This window comes from Coffea arabica, chromosome 11c, assembly GCF_036785885.1.
Source record: "Coffea arabica cultivar ET-39 chromosome 11c, Coffea Arabica ET-39 HiFi, whole genome shotgun sequence".
Lineage (NCBI taxonomy): Eukaryota > Viridiplantae > Streptophyta > Magnoliopsida > Gentianales > Rubiaceae > Coffea > Coffea arabica.
Window position 1 is genome coordinate 44,004,394 of NC_092330.1, and position 16,193 is coordinate 44,020,586.

At 37.2% G+C, this 16,193-nt stretch overlaps 3 protein-coding genes across 4 annotated transcripts; all 3 read right to left on the minus strand.

The window, feature by feature from the left end:
* Positions 1 to 108: 108 nt before the first annotated feature.
* LOC140016677 (lysM domain receptor-like kinase 3) lies at positions 109 to 4,937 on the minus strand. Its single transcript, XM_072070257.1, has 10 exons — positions 3,941 to 4,937; positions 3,078 to 3,287; positions 2,833 to 2,972; positions 2,636 to 2,725; positions 2,449 to 2,554; positions 1,721 to 1,872; positions 1,469 to 1,566; positions 1,137 to 1,275; positions 757 to 855; positions 109 to 564 (listed from the first exon to the last, which is right to left on the minus strand). Exons 1-10 carry the CDS (start codon positions 4,587 to 4,589, stop codon positions 400 to 402), a joined length of 1,848 nt encoding a protein of 615 aa, XP_071926358.1. The 5' UTR covers positions 4,590 to 4,937; the 3' UTR covers positions 109 to 399.
* A 1,643-nt stretch (positions 4,938 to 6,580) lies between these two features.
* LOC140016615 (protein POOR HOMOLOGOUS SYNAPSIS 1-like) lies at positions 6,581 to 8,456 on the minus strand. Its single transcript, XM_072070180.1, has 7 exons — positions 8,424 to 8,456; positions 8,260 to 8,325; positions 7,933 to 8,033; positions 7,524 to 7,831; positions 7,391 to 7,443; positions 7,237 to 7,264; positions 6,581 to 6,903 (listed from the first exon to the last, which is right to left on the minus strand). The coding sequence occupies exons 1-7, from the start codon at positions 8,454 to 8,456 to the stop codon at positions 6,845 to 6,847; spliced, it is 648 nt and encodes a 215-aa protein (XP_071926281.1). The 3' UTR covers positions 6,581 to 6,844.
* A 3,258-nt stretch (positions 8,457 to 11,714) lies between these two features.
* LOC113719271 (ribose-phosphate pyrophosphokinase 4) lies at positions 11,715 to 15,451 on the minus strand. 2 transcript variants are annotated; one of them, XM_027244446.2, is made up of 7 exons: positions 14,921 to 15,448; positions 14,303 to 14,618; positions 14,089 to 14,184; positions 13,699 to 13,767; positions 13,345 to 13,473; positions 12,762 to 12,861; positions 11,715 to 12,389 (listed from the first exon to the last, which is right to left on the minus strand). In XM_027244446.2, exons 1-7 carry the CDS (start codon positions 15,283 to 15,285, stop codon positions 12,256 to 12,258), a joined length of 1,209 nt encoding a protein of 402 aa, XP_027100247.2. In that variant the 5' UTR covers positions 15,286 to 15,448; the 3' UTR covers positions 11,715 to 12,255. The 2 variants fall into 2 exon arrangements, with proteins under 2 accessions (XP_027100247.2, XP_071927313.1); XM_072071212.1 differs by lacking the exons at positions 11,715 to 12,389; positions 12,762 to 12,861 and adding an exon at positions 12,882 to 13,030 and having other exon boundaries at positions 14,921 to 15,451.
* Between the last annotated feature and the right edge of the window lie 742 nt (positions 15,452 to 16,193).

Genomic DNA, 16,193 nt, shown 5'->3' on the forward strand with positions numbered 1-16,193 from the left:
TTTGTTCCATAATGTTTGTAGCATTTTGGCTTTACTTGCTCTGTAAATAAACCCTTTGTTTATAAACCTTAGCACTAGCAAACCTTGTTCATCAGAATGGACTGGATATAGAGTTAATAATACTCTGTATAACATCTCTTTGTATGTGCACAGGTACTACATTTCCTAGACAAAGAGTTGTTATGTTACCTCAAAACATTACGTTAATCCAATCCAATGGAAATGAAACATTTCACGCTCGGGGAAAATAAAAACCTATATATATATATATATGTAGAGCAGAATTGTGTATGATCACAACCTGATCTGAAAAGTTTATCTGTTCGGACCGACAGAAAGTGCCTTTTTTGTTTTACCTCGTTCCTCCTCCTTTTTTTATTTGTTTTCAAATTGAGCTCTTCATCGCCCGTTGAACACTCCACTGAAAACCTGACTGTTTCCCCCAAGTGATGCTTCCCATTCGACTGATGAAGCTCTAATCTGTGAGAGTGCCACTACCACCTCTCGCATCTCCGGCCTGTTAATAGCATCTCCACTTAGACACCATTGCGAAATTTCTGCCATCTGCAATTAATGTATTAATACTTCAACATTGATAAGCTTTCAACCTGGATCGATAGGAAGATTGAGGTGTTGGTTATTTGTACGATTTTTTTTTTGCCTTCAAGTGTAAGTGTGAAGTCTGTAGCTGCATTCCATCAGGAACACCGCAACTTACAGATTGCTACAAGAAGTTTACAATTTTATTAGACCTACCTTGTATACATCTTCCATAGGGTAGCTGCCTCTTAGATTACCATCAACTATGGATTCCAGGGCACTCTCTGGATCTTCATCTTCAAAAGCGCTGTTAAGCTGAGAAAGCAGCAACGCAACACAAAATCTTAATTAAAGAATCCGTGCGGTACTAACTACTAATATGATAAAGTAGATGCATGTCGATTGTGGCCACGTATTCCACGATATTTCGTATAGAGGAGGAAGAGGGAAAGAAATGCATCCTCATGTGCATGATGGCACATTTCTCCTCTCAATGCCTCTCTGCCTTAGTTGCCAACGTTTCTGGTTTTAGTTTTCCATCTTGGACCTCAAAATCATACCATAGTTTGCATTATTCTGCGGAATAGTTGACTTACAATGGTTATGAGAGACTTCATCTTCTGAGGCTCCATATTATCACGGAAAAGTGCACGTTTACCAGTTATTAGCTCTGCCAGAACAACTCCAAATGCAAAAACATCTGTTTTAGTCGTCACCTGTAGCTCTTTCACTGACCTGTGAAACAAGGAGTGTACGAGTCAAATCACCCAAAAACATCTATCTTGTACATGTTGGTGTGGTGTGATTTGGGTAGACACGAGACAGAAGCATTTAGTGCGAACCATTGTAGACAGAAGCATTTAGTGAGAATTGAGGGAGTATTTACACTGTAGAGACAATTTGACTCATGTTTATCATCAGTGCTTACTCTGGGGGAAGGTATCCTGGAGTTCCAACCAGGCGGGTTGCCATCAACTCATCTTCATTAGTTCTGCCAACAAGCTTCACCAATCCAAAATCAGCAACCTACAAGAGCAAATATTAGGATAGAACATCAGCTTAGAACCTTAAGATATTCCTGCACTATATTTGGATGGGACTAATTATACGGGTGCAGATGTGAGAAACAAAATCCACGCTACACAGGTTTTCTGCACAGGTGTGAATTGTTATTATATACCTTTGCTCTGAGCGTTTCATCAAGTAGAATGTTGCTGGTCTTTATATCACGGTGCACATATCTGGCTTTGGTATGATCATGGATATATTCAATACCCCTTGCAGCATCAAGTGCAATCTGTGTTCTTGCAGTCCAAGAGAGAGGCTGATGACCTGAAAAACATTGCTTTAGATAAGGAAGATTTTGATTTGAAGACCATCAGAATGCAAAATGTATGCTTCTTGATTTTTTAAGATTTCTAGATTGTCCTTCCCGATAATCCTGCTGGAATTGGGGAGAAAGTTATAGCTATGAGCCTTGTTGATATATATGTTAAAAATTTACTATCCCTGCAGGATGAAAATTTACTTTAGTAATAATGCCCACCTGTTATTATAGTTTTATGCACATCCTAATTTTAGGAGAATTCCAGTTTCAGATGATTGTCTTATTCAGATGTCTTTAAATAATTATTTTTAATTCCTTGGAGCTGATGGGAACTTTGCTTTTATCCTATATAAATCTCTGATAATGGTAATCTCTGTGCATGTATTAAGCATTTCTTTCTTTCACTTTGCAGAAAAATCTGGCCTCAGACGGAGCATCTATTTATAGCCAATGACTCCGATTTTATGATCTGCATTCCTAATATATGTCAACAGGTATCATCATTTGAAATCCAGAAGATTTTAGAGCTTAATAAGATTCGGAATGCAATAACGAATAATAAGCTCCTTTTGCCGGATTACCTTTCAATAATGGATCATGAAGATGTTCACTGAGAGAACCGTTTGGGATGTATTCATAAACTAAGTAGAGGTGGTCATCTCCGCTGGCATACCCCAACAGCTCCACCTTTATTTAGGACTTGGAACCGTAAATACTGGAACCTCCTTCATATACCAATAATAAAACTAACTTGGAGATGATTCTTACCGCATTTATATGGTGTATCTTGCATAGAACTTTGAGCTCTGCCAGGAATTCTTTGGACTTACTTGATCTCATCTTCTTTACTGCAACTTCCTGAATTGTCAGTGGAGTAAACTGGTCTTACTTTTCAAACATCCGAAAGTAGTCGAACTAATTGCATAAAGGAGGTAAACAGAATGCTGAGGCTACAGCAAACTCACCTGCTTTCCCATTATCCCAAGATATACACTCCCGTATCCACCCTCCCCAATTTTTCTGGATTCATCAAAGTTTCCAGTAGCCTCTGCAATCTCCTCTAGAGTGTATACAACTGGCTTCTCGGATTCAATAGCTGTGATATCTGTATATTTACGAACCTTTAATTGAGTTAGTCCCCTCATAGTACAATTTGAAACAACAAACAGATATAGAAGTCTTAGTGCTGTCAAGTTTAGTCTCTCATCACCTTCCGAGTTTCCTTTGCTCTGGAAATGCTTATGTAACGAATAAGATTTATTGCTAGTTATAGATTTAGAGAACATTTTAGGATCCTCCCGACTGTTTCTCTGGGGTCTCTTCCTCCTCAGAAGGATTACAAGCAACGTGCATACTGAGAGCATTGTCACAACGGCCAGTATGCTAACCGCTATTTTCCACTCGCGCTTCTTTTGGGAATCTGCATAACATTCCCAGGAAAGAACATATCAAGGAGTCGTCATCATAACTACAATAACATGACAAGTGTGATTTGAAAATTGAGAATAACCTCTAGTTATATTCTCTTATCCATGTAATTGTTTGTTTTCTAAAGGTTGTGTTTTTCCTCAGTATTCAGTGCTGGCCGGCTTGTAAGAAAGGAGAATTTTTCTTTTGATATGCTGAAGTTAGGACAATGCTATTCTACCAAAAAATGTGCAATTATCCAGATTACGTGCCTGATGCATGAAGGTATTCCAATCCTAAAAGATTGTCTGACTAACGGCAAATTACCCCAAGAAATATATGTGAGACAGGATTAGTACTCACGAACTCATTCAGCAAGTGAAATTTGCAGTTAGCATGTTTGTTTAGAAAAGCTAAAGAGCCTTTGCAGCACTGCGATCTAATATTACACATGATTTATGATGTTCAGACGAGATTCTGATATGCTCTTTTTTTTTTTTGGGTCTAATTTGACTTATTTTCGAGGCCTTAATAAAAATGATTTGTCTGCCACATGATCTAAGACAGGTTTCTCGATCCTTTAGTTACTATAACGTGGGTTTTATTGCAGAGCAATCAAATTGTTACCGCAATCAGAATAGCTGGTATTAACAAAGATTTACTCACCTTTCTTTTTGGGAGAAACCCCACTTTTCTCCATGGGCACGTACAACAACCAACCGATATCAAGATATGATGGATTTGCTGCCAGATATGTATTCAAGCTCTGTATGCCATCGACATCTGAAGCAAGTAAATCTGCAATACTTGATAAGGTATCATGAGGTTGGACTGTATAAGTTACCACAATCTGAGAGTCACTTTCTACACATCCACACAAGAGATGCATGGTGGCATTCAGTCCTGCAGGGTAGTTTTCTTCTCCGCCAACTTTCCAAGCCTGCCCACTATAAATCTGATTAGAGACATTTGCAAAGGTGTCGTTTCTTTGCAAAGTATAGTCAGTATCATAGAAGTACCCATCAGTGCCATTAACATCTTTGCAAGAACAGGGTACAGTTACAAGGTAGTCATTTCTGTTGTTGTCAGTGATCGGCCTGATTTGTGACGTATTCACCGAGTAATAAGAAGCGATCTGCTCTTTTTTAAAGCCATTGTGCTGGTAAAGGTAAGAATTGCACGTCTTGATGCTGTTAGAGCAGGCAAAAGGATATATACGACTAATCTGAGTTGGGTATGCAGAAGTTCCCATAAACAGCACGCAGAGAGGGAGGAGAAAAACAAGGTAACCACATTTCCTGGTGCCAGAAGCCATAAGCAGCCTTGGCTGAGGTTTGTCTTGTGAAAGGAAGGAATTATTATGACAGAATCGCTACGTAGAAACTTCGATGTTAACTACTTCCATTTGTCATTATCTGCTTGAAGCTATTACACACGGATTGAATATGTTTTGGTTCATCTTTGAAATGAAAATCAACACATCACCTACAAGTTCCAATAAAAAAAAACGATTGGGATATTGCAGCCTGTAAATATCTTATTGTAGCTAACGAAGTCTCTCTCTACCAATAAACGACAATTGCTTCAAGCTTTTGCTAGCAATGAAACCTTTGCCGATCTTTACAATGAACTGCTTATTAGCTTATGACTTATGTATGTTCCTTCTTGGGTAGGTATGAGCTTATTATGTATGTTCATGTGAAAGTCCAAGCAAGTATTACAATCACAAAGAAAGAACAGCAAGCAATAGATCATCCCAGGATCTATCTATCTCCCTTGCGTAATTGGAAATTCAAATGTATCCGGCGATACAATTAATTTGCTGCCTAACTCGGAACCAGATGCTTGTTATAGCTGTCTTCGAAGTTTTTTTTTTGAGGCATGCCTTCTTCAAAAGAAGAAGATTCGACTAATCACTTTGAGAGCACCCACTAAGCACAGCCTTATTCCTCGTGAATAAAAATAATCGTCCTTAATTGGATACTTAATGAAAAACAAAGAAGGTGTTTTGTATACTTGTTATAGCTGTGCCGGCCAAGAAAACCACATACTAAAAGGACAAAGAGTAACTAGTATTTCTTTTGGTTTTTTTGGCAGAAAAAGAGCAACTATTCAAGATCCTAGCCCCATTACTAATAACTGTGGCAGAATCTATAGAAATAAGCTAAACGTTGTGATTGTATTGGATCTTTGCGATGATGATTGATGAGAGGAAACAGATATCCTCTTTTAATATTCGATTAAGATGTGATTAGCAGATTTTTGCAGGTCAGTTGGCGCCATTGACTTCAAAGTTGACTTTCTGTACACAACAAATACTTGTACCTGGTCATATGGGAACTGCGCTTTAAAAAGCCTTCTCCTGTATAAACAAGTATCGCAAGATATTATTCTATGATTTTGCGTGCAAGTATCGAGTTTCTTGATTTTGATTTATCTGATTCTCAGCTACAATGGTAGTGAATCGTAGAAAGACGTTAGGCAAAAGATAGAGAGTATGATATTTGTCAATCACTCCGTCTTTTTCCATCTTTTTTTTTTTTTTTCAAGTTTATGAATTAGTGTGGGAGCGGATGTCCTAGAAGCATTTGACAAGGTCATTCAAAAAGTTATAATTCGGCTCACACAAACACCCCACGGTTCCTACTCCCCCACATATTTTTTGGAAGGACTAAGCAAAGAAAAAGAAAATTAAAAAGCTCTGGCATCGCCTTCCAATAGAAGAGACGGGAACATTTATTCATAAAAACAGGGAAGGAGGAAAGTTGGAGGGGGGGTGGAAAAAAAAAAAAAAAAAAAGAACGAAAGGCACGTAAATGATGACAAAGTCAATTTGGATTGCATTTTTTAGAAAAAGATTCATTTTGCTACATAAGTTTTCTAATGTAATGTGATGAGATTAACAATTAAATATTTGAAAAAACATGTTTAAAACAATAGAAAAAAAATTTTCCCAAATAATTGGCGTACGTACGTGTTGCACAATCGCTTCTCTTCATTATGTTGCCCCAAGACTTCGCTTCATTATTATTTTGCGCCAAATTTTTTTTTTTAACTTTATTTTTGTTTTCATTTTTTTTTTCTGGCTTAAACGGCAGAATTTGACTAATTTAAAGCACGTCACCTGGTTAGTGAAGCGAGGAATGATCCTGAACCGGAACGGTCCTGTGCAACCTTCCCAACCCACCGTCTCAGGATTCTCAACATACGCCGACGTTGCTCAAGCATGTGATGTGGCCTGAACACCTTAACAAGGTTTGTTCCAGAAATTAATCTAAAATTGCATCATATCAAAACGCATAATGACGCAGTCCATGACTTCTTCGCCTCCATCTTTTTGAGAATAATATGTCATGACATGCAAGATTTTCCTGTTCAGCCAACTCGATTGACAAATCATTTCTTTCTTCTCTTTTTATGGAATCGTTTGCTACTACATAGAGACAATGAAAAGAACAAACTTGCAGGGTGATGTCTTGAACGAGGTTTGCTAGGCATTACTGCTAAAGGAAAGAATGACATATTTTAATGGCAAATGTTGCAGTTCAAGCCTGCCAATTTGCTGGGCGCTTACAGCATTACACCATCTCCGATCTCATTGATGACTTTCTCCACCTTAACTAAAATATCTGCTGACAACATAGAATCAACTAAGATATTAGTAATCTAGATGCAACATGTCTAGACAAAAAAAGAGAAGCTGGTTGCTTCTCAAGATATTCAATTTGCTGCTTCAAAGATTTTTGGCAATTGGCAGTATTAGTATTTAGCTATGATCATCTAGATGAGGCCACACTCATTCAACATATAAATGTTAGAATGACACAGAAGACAGATCAAAAACAACAAGCCAGGATTGCTCCAGCATGTAACTGAAATTGCAATATGCACCTACCGATGCATAAACATAAACCATCACATCTCAGGAAAAAGGATGAGCAATATCTGACAAATAAGTGTACCTTGAAAGGAAGAATCTTCCAGATATCTCTGCAGCAATTGCATATTTAAAGGATATATGTTAAGCCAGTGTTTGAATCTCTTAATAATTAACACTATATCACAACCCTTGACGTTGAATCAATTGGTCATATGAGAAAAAGAACAAGAATGTACCGCAATTTGGGCCTTAAGGTCATTTTCCTCAGGTAATGTTGCTAGCACTGCATCTGAAATGTCAATTGGTAATTGGTTCGTAAGTCGATGAGAAGCAATAGATTACGTAATATGGTTTATAGTGGACAATTACTTTTTTCAGCTGCAGGGCAACAGTTCCTTAGGAATGAAGTGAAACTGGGAGGAAAATCAACAGGAAAATCTTCAACTTCAGGATTATGTATGGCTTCTTGGTCATTTGAATGTTTATCGACTATGCAGTTCAAGCTTGCTAGCCCCTGATGGTTCATAGCTTCAGCAGTAGTTATATTACACGTATCTTCCTCAGTCCTGAAACTGGTACTAGTGTCAACAGAAGTTGTAAGCCTACAATCTTCCTCAGTTACCCTCGAAGTGATACTTGTGTCAGCAAAAGTTGTATGCCTCCAATCTTCCTCAGCCCTGAAAGTACCCAAAGCTAGTTACTGGCTGTCAGAAATTTTAGTTCAATATTTTCCTTTAGTTCTATATGTGTCTAATTAGGAACAGAAAGCCATGCCTACCTATATGGAAGTCCAATCGGAGGGACAAACTCAGATTGCGATGATAGCTCAGAATTGTATTTCAAACCTTGAAGCTTATCTGGAGCATTATACAAGGTCTCCTGGATTCAACATTAACCATAATCTCAGTTATTAGAAAAGCAAAAGTGACACGAGTCAATTCAGGTTTTGATGCAAAAAGTTCTACAGATACACTCTTGATACGAGTCAATTCAGATTTTGACACGAGTCAACTCAGCTTTTGATACAAAAAATTCTGCAGATACCCCCAAGAGTGTAGTAACTTATATAATCAGGCCATGTAATCATTGGTAGTTATTGGTGTACCTTCAGAGCATCAATGAACGCTTCTGCTTCATAAATTGTTAAAAACCGTAAGGTGAATTTCTGGACCTGCAGGACCAAAAAAAAAAAAAGGAGGTAACTCCCAGGTTTTATATTGATTGTCAGGACGCTTATCAGAAAGTACCATAGACCCAAGGAAAACCTACAGCAATTTCGAGTAATGACCAATATGCTACCATATTAACAGTTTGGAGTAAAACCAACATAAGTTACATCATGAGTACAACTCATGATATGATCAGTTTTTCAGCCAAAATCTGGGACGTAGTATACTTTTGGGAATTACTCATTATCTTTGTCAAATTTAAAGGGCTATAGTGAAGCACTATAAGCATGAGCATCCACCATAGACTTCTGCAATAAATGCAAACTGCATTCCTTGTTCAGTATAATGTTTCAGTTAATTCACATTACCTTCTTTTATATTTTTTTTCAAAAGAAAAAAAAATGTTACATTACTCCCTCGTAAGTTTCCCCAGCTATTTGTCTCTAAGTTTTTCCAAGTTACTCGAGGTGACTGGAGAAAATATCTTAGTCCCCATTTTTGTTCTAAACTTTTAGGCTTTGTTATAAAGTTATTCGGTGAAAAAACTGATGTAGTTACAATCTCCCAAGATTGAGGAACTTGCCTGTCCTAAACAATCTTTGTAGCTCACAAAAATAGCTCGGCTTCCTCTTGCAGGAAATCCAGATACACATGACACCTGAGGCCATGTAAAATGCAGCTGCAAAACTCGATGCTCTTCCTGTAATAAAAATAGAGCAAGATAAAAACCTTTGAACCACAATATTCTCCTAATATGAAATAAACAGTGAGGGAAAAAAGAAAAAAAGAAAAAAATGCTTAAGATTTTAGCAAAAATAAACTCAATAAATGATAAATTCAGAATAAGCGGGAAAGCTTCTAAGATAATTTGAGCAATTAAAACTTGTGCAGGTCCAACTGATTATGCTCATTCTAAAATTCCCTCTCAGATAGGCTAACACTCAAAGCAAAATCAACGAGGGGTGGGGGAGAGAGATCAGAGTGAAGACAGGATGGCATTTTTCTCTTCATGTAACTAAAGAGGACTCAAATTTTCTGACTCTGACATTATTTGCTCTTTTCATACCTCATATTTACATCTATATCTTGTAATTGAGGATAAATTGCCAGATGCTTGCGTGTCGAAACAATTAATTGCGTAATATGTGACTATATTACACAATTCACAAAAACAGTTTTAATAGTACGGTACTAAATTCAACAGAAGTTTAAATTTCCAGCAAATGAATATGCACACACACTCAAACAGGAATTTGAATTCTCAGCTAAAACAAACAGAAATATAGTACTAATCCAGTAGAAATTTCAATTGTCAGCTAAACAAAGACACGCACAAACATACTGCTAAGTTCAACCAAAATTTGAATTTCCTGCTCATGAGAACGCAAATTAAATCCATAAAATTTTAACTCTCAGCCAAGACACACACAAATAAATTCAACAGAGATTTAAATTTTCAGCTTAAAATGCGTAGGTATAAAAATACTAAATTCAACATAAACTTGAATTTCCAGCTTAAAGAATACAGAGTACTAATTTCTACCGATTCAGATATTTCCGCTGTATTCTTAGCGCAATCACATATTTATTATTCGAAAGCAGAAAAAGGAGATGATCGTGAGGATGACTTACGAGGACTTTGCCATGGACAGAGAGATTGAGGATAGCATCATCGGAACTACCGATGAGCTTGAGACAGGCAGTTCCAACAGCGGTGGCTGCGGAGGAAGAGGAAGATGTGGAAAACCAAACCCCGCCTTTTCGGATTTTCCTCGAGGTATTGGAGCGAGGTACGAGTAGATGTTGATGATGAGCCGCCGCCGAGGAGACGGACGAAATAGGAGGAAAATGTACGAAGCGCGCGTATTGAACCTGCCATTGCTCTAGGATTGGATTCATCGCCATCGCTTTATCGTTCGAGGAACTATCAATTGGAACCGGTGATCCCGCCATTTTTTGAAATTTCAGATGCGTTTTATTATGCCTTCTCTGTGGTAGTTTGGTGTTAGGGACTCCCTTTAAATGCAAACACTTGGATAGTTTACAGTGCGGCCCAAATTTCGGTACACATCCTATCAATCCAAAGAATTTGTAACATATTCAGTGAAATATTCAGTGCATTTGGAGAAGAATAGCCGTAGGTTCTTTTTTTTTCTCTTCTATGTGTTTCATAGCTATATTTATCTATTTATTTATTTATTTGTTTCTATTCATGTAGAACGCAAGAGAAAAGAAGTAATTAAAACTCCGGACTCAGCAATTTTTTCAAATTTTGACTTTTTCTTTTTATAATAAAATTTTCATCTTTCGTACCCATAAAAAAGTCGGTCTATTTTGAGTAAATTCTCTATTGCTCAAATGTATAAGTTTTACTTGCTAATTGCTTTCCATTCTATGAAAGATTTTATTTGTAGAAATGGTTTAGAGAATAGTATTTATTTTTACTGTCTCTCTCTGCCATAGAAGTAACTATTGGTTGTAACATAAATTCTTATCAACTTTCATCCCCTCACTTTTAAGATAGTTCTAATTTAGTACTTTTTTTCTTGGTTTGTAAAAGGTCCATTTTTTGTTCTTTTTTTTTATAGCCTAAGGGTATTAAGCGCACTAAAATACTCTCTCTCCTCAAACATGAATTTTTTAATATTACTTTTCGTTAGGAGCGCTGACTATGTTACCAAAATATCAATTCAATGGATGCTAAGTGAGATTTTGAAAACCTCAAGAGAGGTAAGTGATATTTAATGAAATCTCAAGGGAGGTTTCTGAAATTATCCCATAAATAAATGTAAACTATAGGAACAGTGACTTGCAAATAAGTAGTAACTTTGAACACAAACACAATTGTATTTGTTTGGACAGAGGATTATTTGTCAAAATTTATTTGTTTACATCATCAATATAATTTCCAATACACCTTTTGATCTTTTCAATTACCTTTTTATCTCACATACATCACATCACAAAAAGTGTTACAGTAAAAAATCTCAAATAATTTACAATCCAAACAGAGTGTTACCACAACTTTTAATACAAACATGAATATAAGAGATTATTTGAAATATTCTTTGAAATAATTAGTATAGCATTTTTTATGATGTGATGTATATAAGATAAAAAGATGATTGAGAAGATAAAAAAAATATGTTCAAAATTATATTTATGATACAAACAAATAATTTTGAACCAAATAATGACCATCCAAACTTGCGTGTTGACCGAGCAATTGCTAGTGACCATTCCAGAGAGCACCCCGTCTCTTCTTGGAAGTAGCTTCTTGTACACACCCAATTTTGGAATGCTCAAAAATTTTCATGCGGAGGAAAGTGATTAGGATTGAAAATAGTCGGTAACTGCAATAAAAATATATTTAGGCTTTCAATGATACTCATTTCCTAGATTTCAGCCTTTGGGATTTCAACAATAAAAGAACTTGACGCAAAAAGGAAAACTCCTTCTCAAGTTTCTAGTGTGTTTCAATTCATCTAAACAAATACTGCAATTCGGAAGGAACTGAACAAACAGATGGAAAGAAACCAGCTAGCAGAAACAGTATAAACTAAGGATTTAAGCTGGAGATTCATTCTGCTCAACGAAAAATATGCCCCCGCAAGACCCTTACAACTCCGGCAACAGGAACTCGAACACTTTTAAGCACCGGAAAACAAAAGGGATGGTTGATGCTAGTATTCGCTGAAAACCTTCTGTTGCATGCTGTACATCTTGCCCTTCCAAATGACTTCTCACTGAGCATCTTCTAAGCCTTTCAGCTAATAAGTACTCTTAGTGCCCTCACAATTAACTAAAACAAAGGCACCATTATAATTTCTGGAACCTAAAATACACGATCAGTTTCTCTTGTCATTTGACCATGGAAGTGATAGCTTTCAAGAGGAACAAACTCCCAACTTCAAAATGCTTCAAAGCCACAGCTAAATCTGAAGAGCAGTAGCAATCACGGCAGCAAGGCTAAGAACCTCAAACGGGGCTCTGTTCTTGACCTCTTTGACTGTCTGCGGACACGAGTCTGTGATCCAAAAGTAACTTAAACCATTCTCAGGGTTCCCTAACATTTTCCAACCAAAGAAAGTTGGCAATCAGCTCAAATGATGATTTGAAAATGACAAAGCAATTGGTTAAGCCACATTTATATGTGATATATAATGTTAAGAATCTGTATTAACATGGAAACCTATAGCAATCCCATACTAAACAGGAAAGCTTTTAATGTTCATCTTTACTGATCGAAAGCTAGCCAAAGGGACTAAACCGCGGGAGAGTGGTTTTCACAGTAGCATCTACTTAGTGACAGAGGCCTTGGATAAAATGAAGCCTTGCTAAATAAACCATACACGAGAAATACTTTTTTTTCTGCACAAGTACGCATAACATGCCAAGAATGAATAATTAAGAAAAATAGAACTGCAATTATACAGACCTCCCTTATCGTGATCAAAACGTTCCCATGACCTGTTTGGGAAAATCCCATGTGTCACATAAGCACTTATTTTGGAGGCTCCATGTTTGGCCAACACTTTCTGTTAAAACATACAGGAATCAAAGGTTACATATGCATATCAAAATACCATGGAGAAAAACTCAGAACAACCAAGTCAGTGTGAAAAAAAAAAAGAAAATTCTACAAGTTGAGTAGGAACATAATTTTATCTGCCAAGAGTTGTGCTTGGGCTTTCTAGATAGTTTAACCTGAAATGGCGCTCACAAGCACAGAAGCAGAGTTCAATCAATTTCTGAAATTCTGAAGTTAATACAATGCTGAATAGTTTCCACGATTTCTTGACATAATACATCAGAAGAGGTAGCACAATTTTTTTTTTTAAAAAAAAGGCTCATGATGAACTTCCTACAATCTTAAACAAACTCCATGTACAGGAAAACAACAAAAGTTTATGAAATATGGAACAATAAGACACAAACGAAATCATTTTCTTGTTTAGTCAAAATTTTTAAAGGCAAAAATTCAATCTGATTATATTTAAAAGCATTATCTACTTTCTTACCTGGCACTCTATCAAAGTGCCACCAGATTGCACAAGATCATCTACTATCACAACATGACGTCCATTAGGTTCTCCCTCCTTAAGCCGCACAATTCTCTGGTCACCTTCCCTGACTTTAGCACAAATAATCTGACAAACAACGTGCAACATTTCATGCCAATGTATAGCAAGTCTACCACACACGCACCGCCTTGTGAAGTAAAGAACTAGGAGATTAGACAACAATGGTTCACCATACAGAAAAGATGATGATTCTTGTTATGCAGCTAAGGAAAAAGGAATTCAAATTAAGCTAAAGGCTAGGAAAATGGACCAGCAATTATCATCCATCGGCATGGTTGTTAGGATCAATACCGTAGGGAAATGCTGTAGCTGCTTGTGAAATCGTTTCCATGCACCATCATCAGGAAAGGCTATGGATATCTAGATGGAGAAAAGCATGTAAACAAGCAATGATTAGATACAAAAACTACCCAAGTACATAACATTATCCTCAGACGCATGCTACCACAGATTTTACAAAAGAAGTTGCAATTTCTACTTTGTCATGACTGCAATAGTGAAAGCTAAAAGGTCAGTGACAAAGAAGCAGTTCAACAGTCAAAAAGAAAAGAAAAGGGGAAAAAAACTAAGAGCAAGTCTTCCTGCTGATTGATTTCCACTAAATGCTTCTCAAAGCCATTGCCTTTCTACAATAGAAAGCCAAGAGAAATGACAGATAGAGAGAAAGGAAAATAGCCTAACATTGTCAGAGTCAGGAAGCTGCTGAAGCCTCTTTAAGAGCAACGGTATTGCACTTTCAAAGCAAGGCAAAATATTGTCCCCGAAGTAAAATCTTTCCTGACGTCAAATGATCAGACAAAAATCATCTTAGAAAAGGATACAGAACCTTCTTAACACAGAAATCCAACGGTTAACTTTCATGCAAAGTTTAAACAAGTAGAATTTGGGAATCCACCTGCAAGGCATGTATATCAAAGATTACTAAACTCGTGGGTCCTCCTTTTGAGATAGGAATGTTTGATAAAATCCTAGCAAGCGTGAAAGCCGTAGCAACATCCCCTTCCTCCTCCATACGCTCTGAGGTGCCAGTTGGGAAAAAAGGAAGCACAAGCGTGAATGAGGAGACAAAGAGCTTTGGAAGTGCATAGATGACAGACAGTTGCTCAAAAATTACTCCAGGAGAACTAAAAGAAGCAAGGAAAGCAACGTGCTGTCCACGAATGCCGTGAGCATTCGATATGAATAAGTTGGGGAATCCATCTTCAAACGTCCTGAGTTATTCAGATTTGGACAACGTATGTAACGCACATATAGCAACATCTTAGGTTGCAATTAAGAATACAACAAGTTAATCATCAGCAGAGAAATCCAACAAAGAAAATTGAAAAGAAAAATCTCTAATTAATCACATCAATTGTTTCAACAGAGCTATAAAGACTCAAACGTGACAACAAATATACCTATTACCAAAACAATAATATCAAAACAAGTTAAAACTAAAATTAATGACGCTTTCTGAGCCATAATATTAATACTTCTACAAGACAATAGTACGGAAATGATAAAAGATCACCTCCAGGTGATGCCACGAAGCTCAATGGCGTCAGATTCGGCGGCAATTCGCTCAGCAAGAGCCTTCATTTCCGCGCAATAAAACAAGCATACTCTCTTCGAAGTCTTAACAGCTGAATCTAAAGAAGTCATTCCTAAAGGAGTTGTAGCCGGAGGCTTTAGAATAATGTGAATGGGGTCGCTCCCGGTGCCGGAGACGCAATCCACGGTCCACTTATTATTGTCCAAGCTTTTGAGCTCGCATCGGGTGAGTGATTTACAGTTTTTGGACGGAAGCAAGAGAGTGGGTTTGGAACTTGGGAATTTGGTTGGGGTAGCCGAAGCTCCAGAGAATTTTGGCGGTGGCGGGGCGGTGGAAGCGGACATTTGAGAAAGGCGGTTTGCTGTGGGAGAGTTGGCCTCCTGAGGGTTGGTAATTGCCAATTGGGTGTCCTGCACTGCGCGCGATTCGGAATTTCGGAGGAGCTGATGATTCTCTGCTCTGACGAAAAATGGAAGATGACGTATCCGGTTGACTAATAATGTTTACTTTTTCCCTCAAAACATAAAACGATGAAATGTGCAGTTAAGACTTGAAGCATAATTTAATAATAATAATAATAATAATGACAATAATAATAAAAGCTTCTAAAAAGTAAAAACAAAAGTAATTTGCCAACCATCTTTTTTGTCCCTTGTGTATCACATTCCAAACAGTACTATAGCAATTTTTCTCGCAAAAAAAAAAAAAATCCAAACAATAACTGAAATTTGGATAGGAGTAATATGCATAATGCATATATACATGGATATATTTGAATTGAGTGCTAATCTCAATTTGAGTAGTTTGTGGCTGACAAAGAAAGTGTAAGAGGATATTCGAACTAAAATTGTTGCTACATGTTAACATTTTATCTTTTCCAACTGAACTTCAATGGGCATAAAGCTAATAATTACAATTTACGGTAAAGAAGTTGGTATGCTACCCTTTGAAAAAAAAAAAAGAGAGTTGGTATACTAATTAATATATGAAAGTAATGAATTAATAATAGTAGTACAAAGTTAAGGAGATGGAGCTTTTTCTGGCAAACAAGAGGGGGGATGGCCCACAACGAGCAGCTCGTCTGGTTCCGTCGTCCGCTCTTTAGCGGCAGGTTCTCAGTTCAACCCTCGTTAGTAATGTGTTGGCATTCTTGGGCAAAACTTTGTCCGTCGCAGGGATTAGTCTAGTCCACAAGATTAGGACACCCTTGCGTCTGATAAAAAAAAAAGGGGAGGGGAGGGGATGCAGGGGT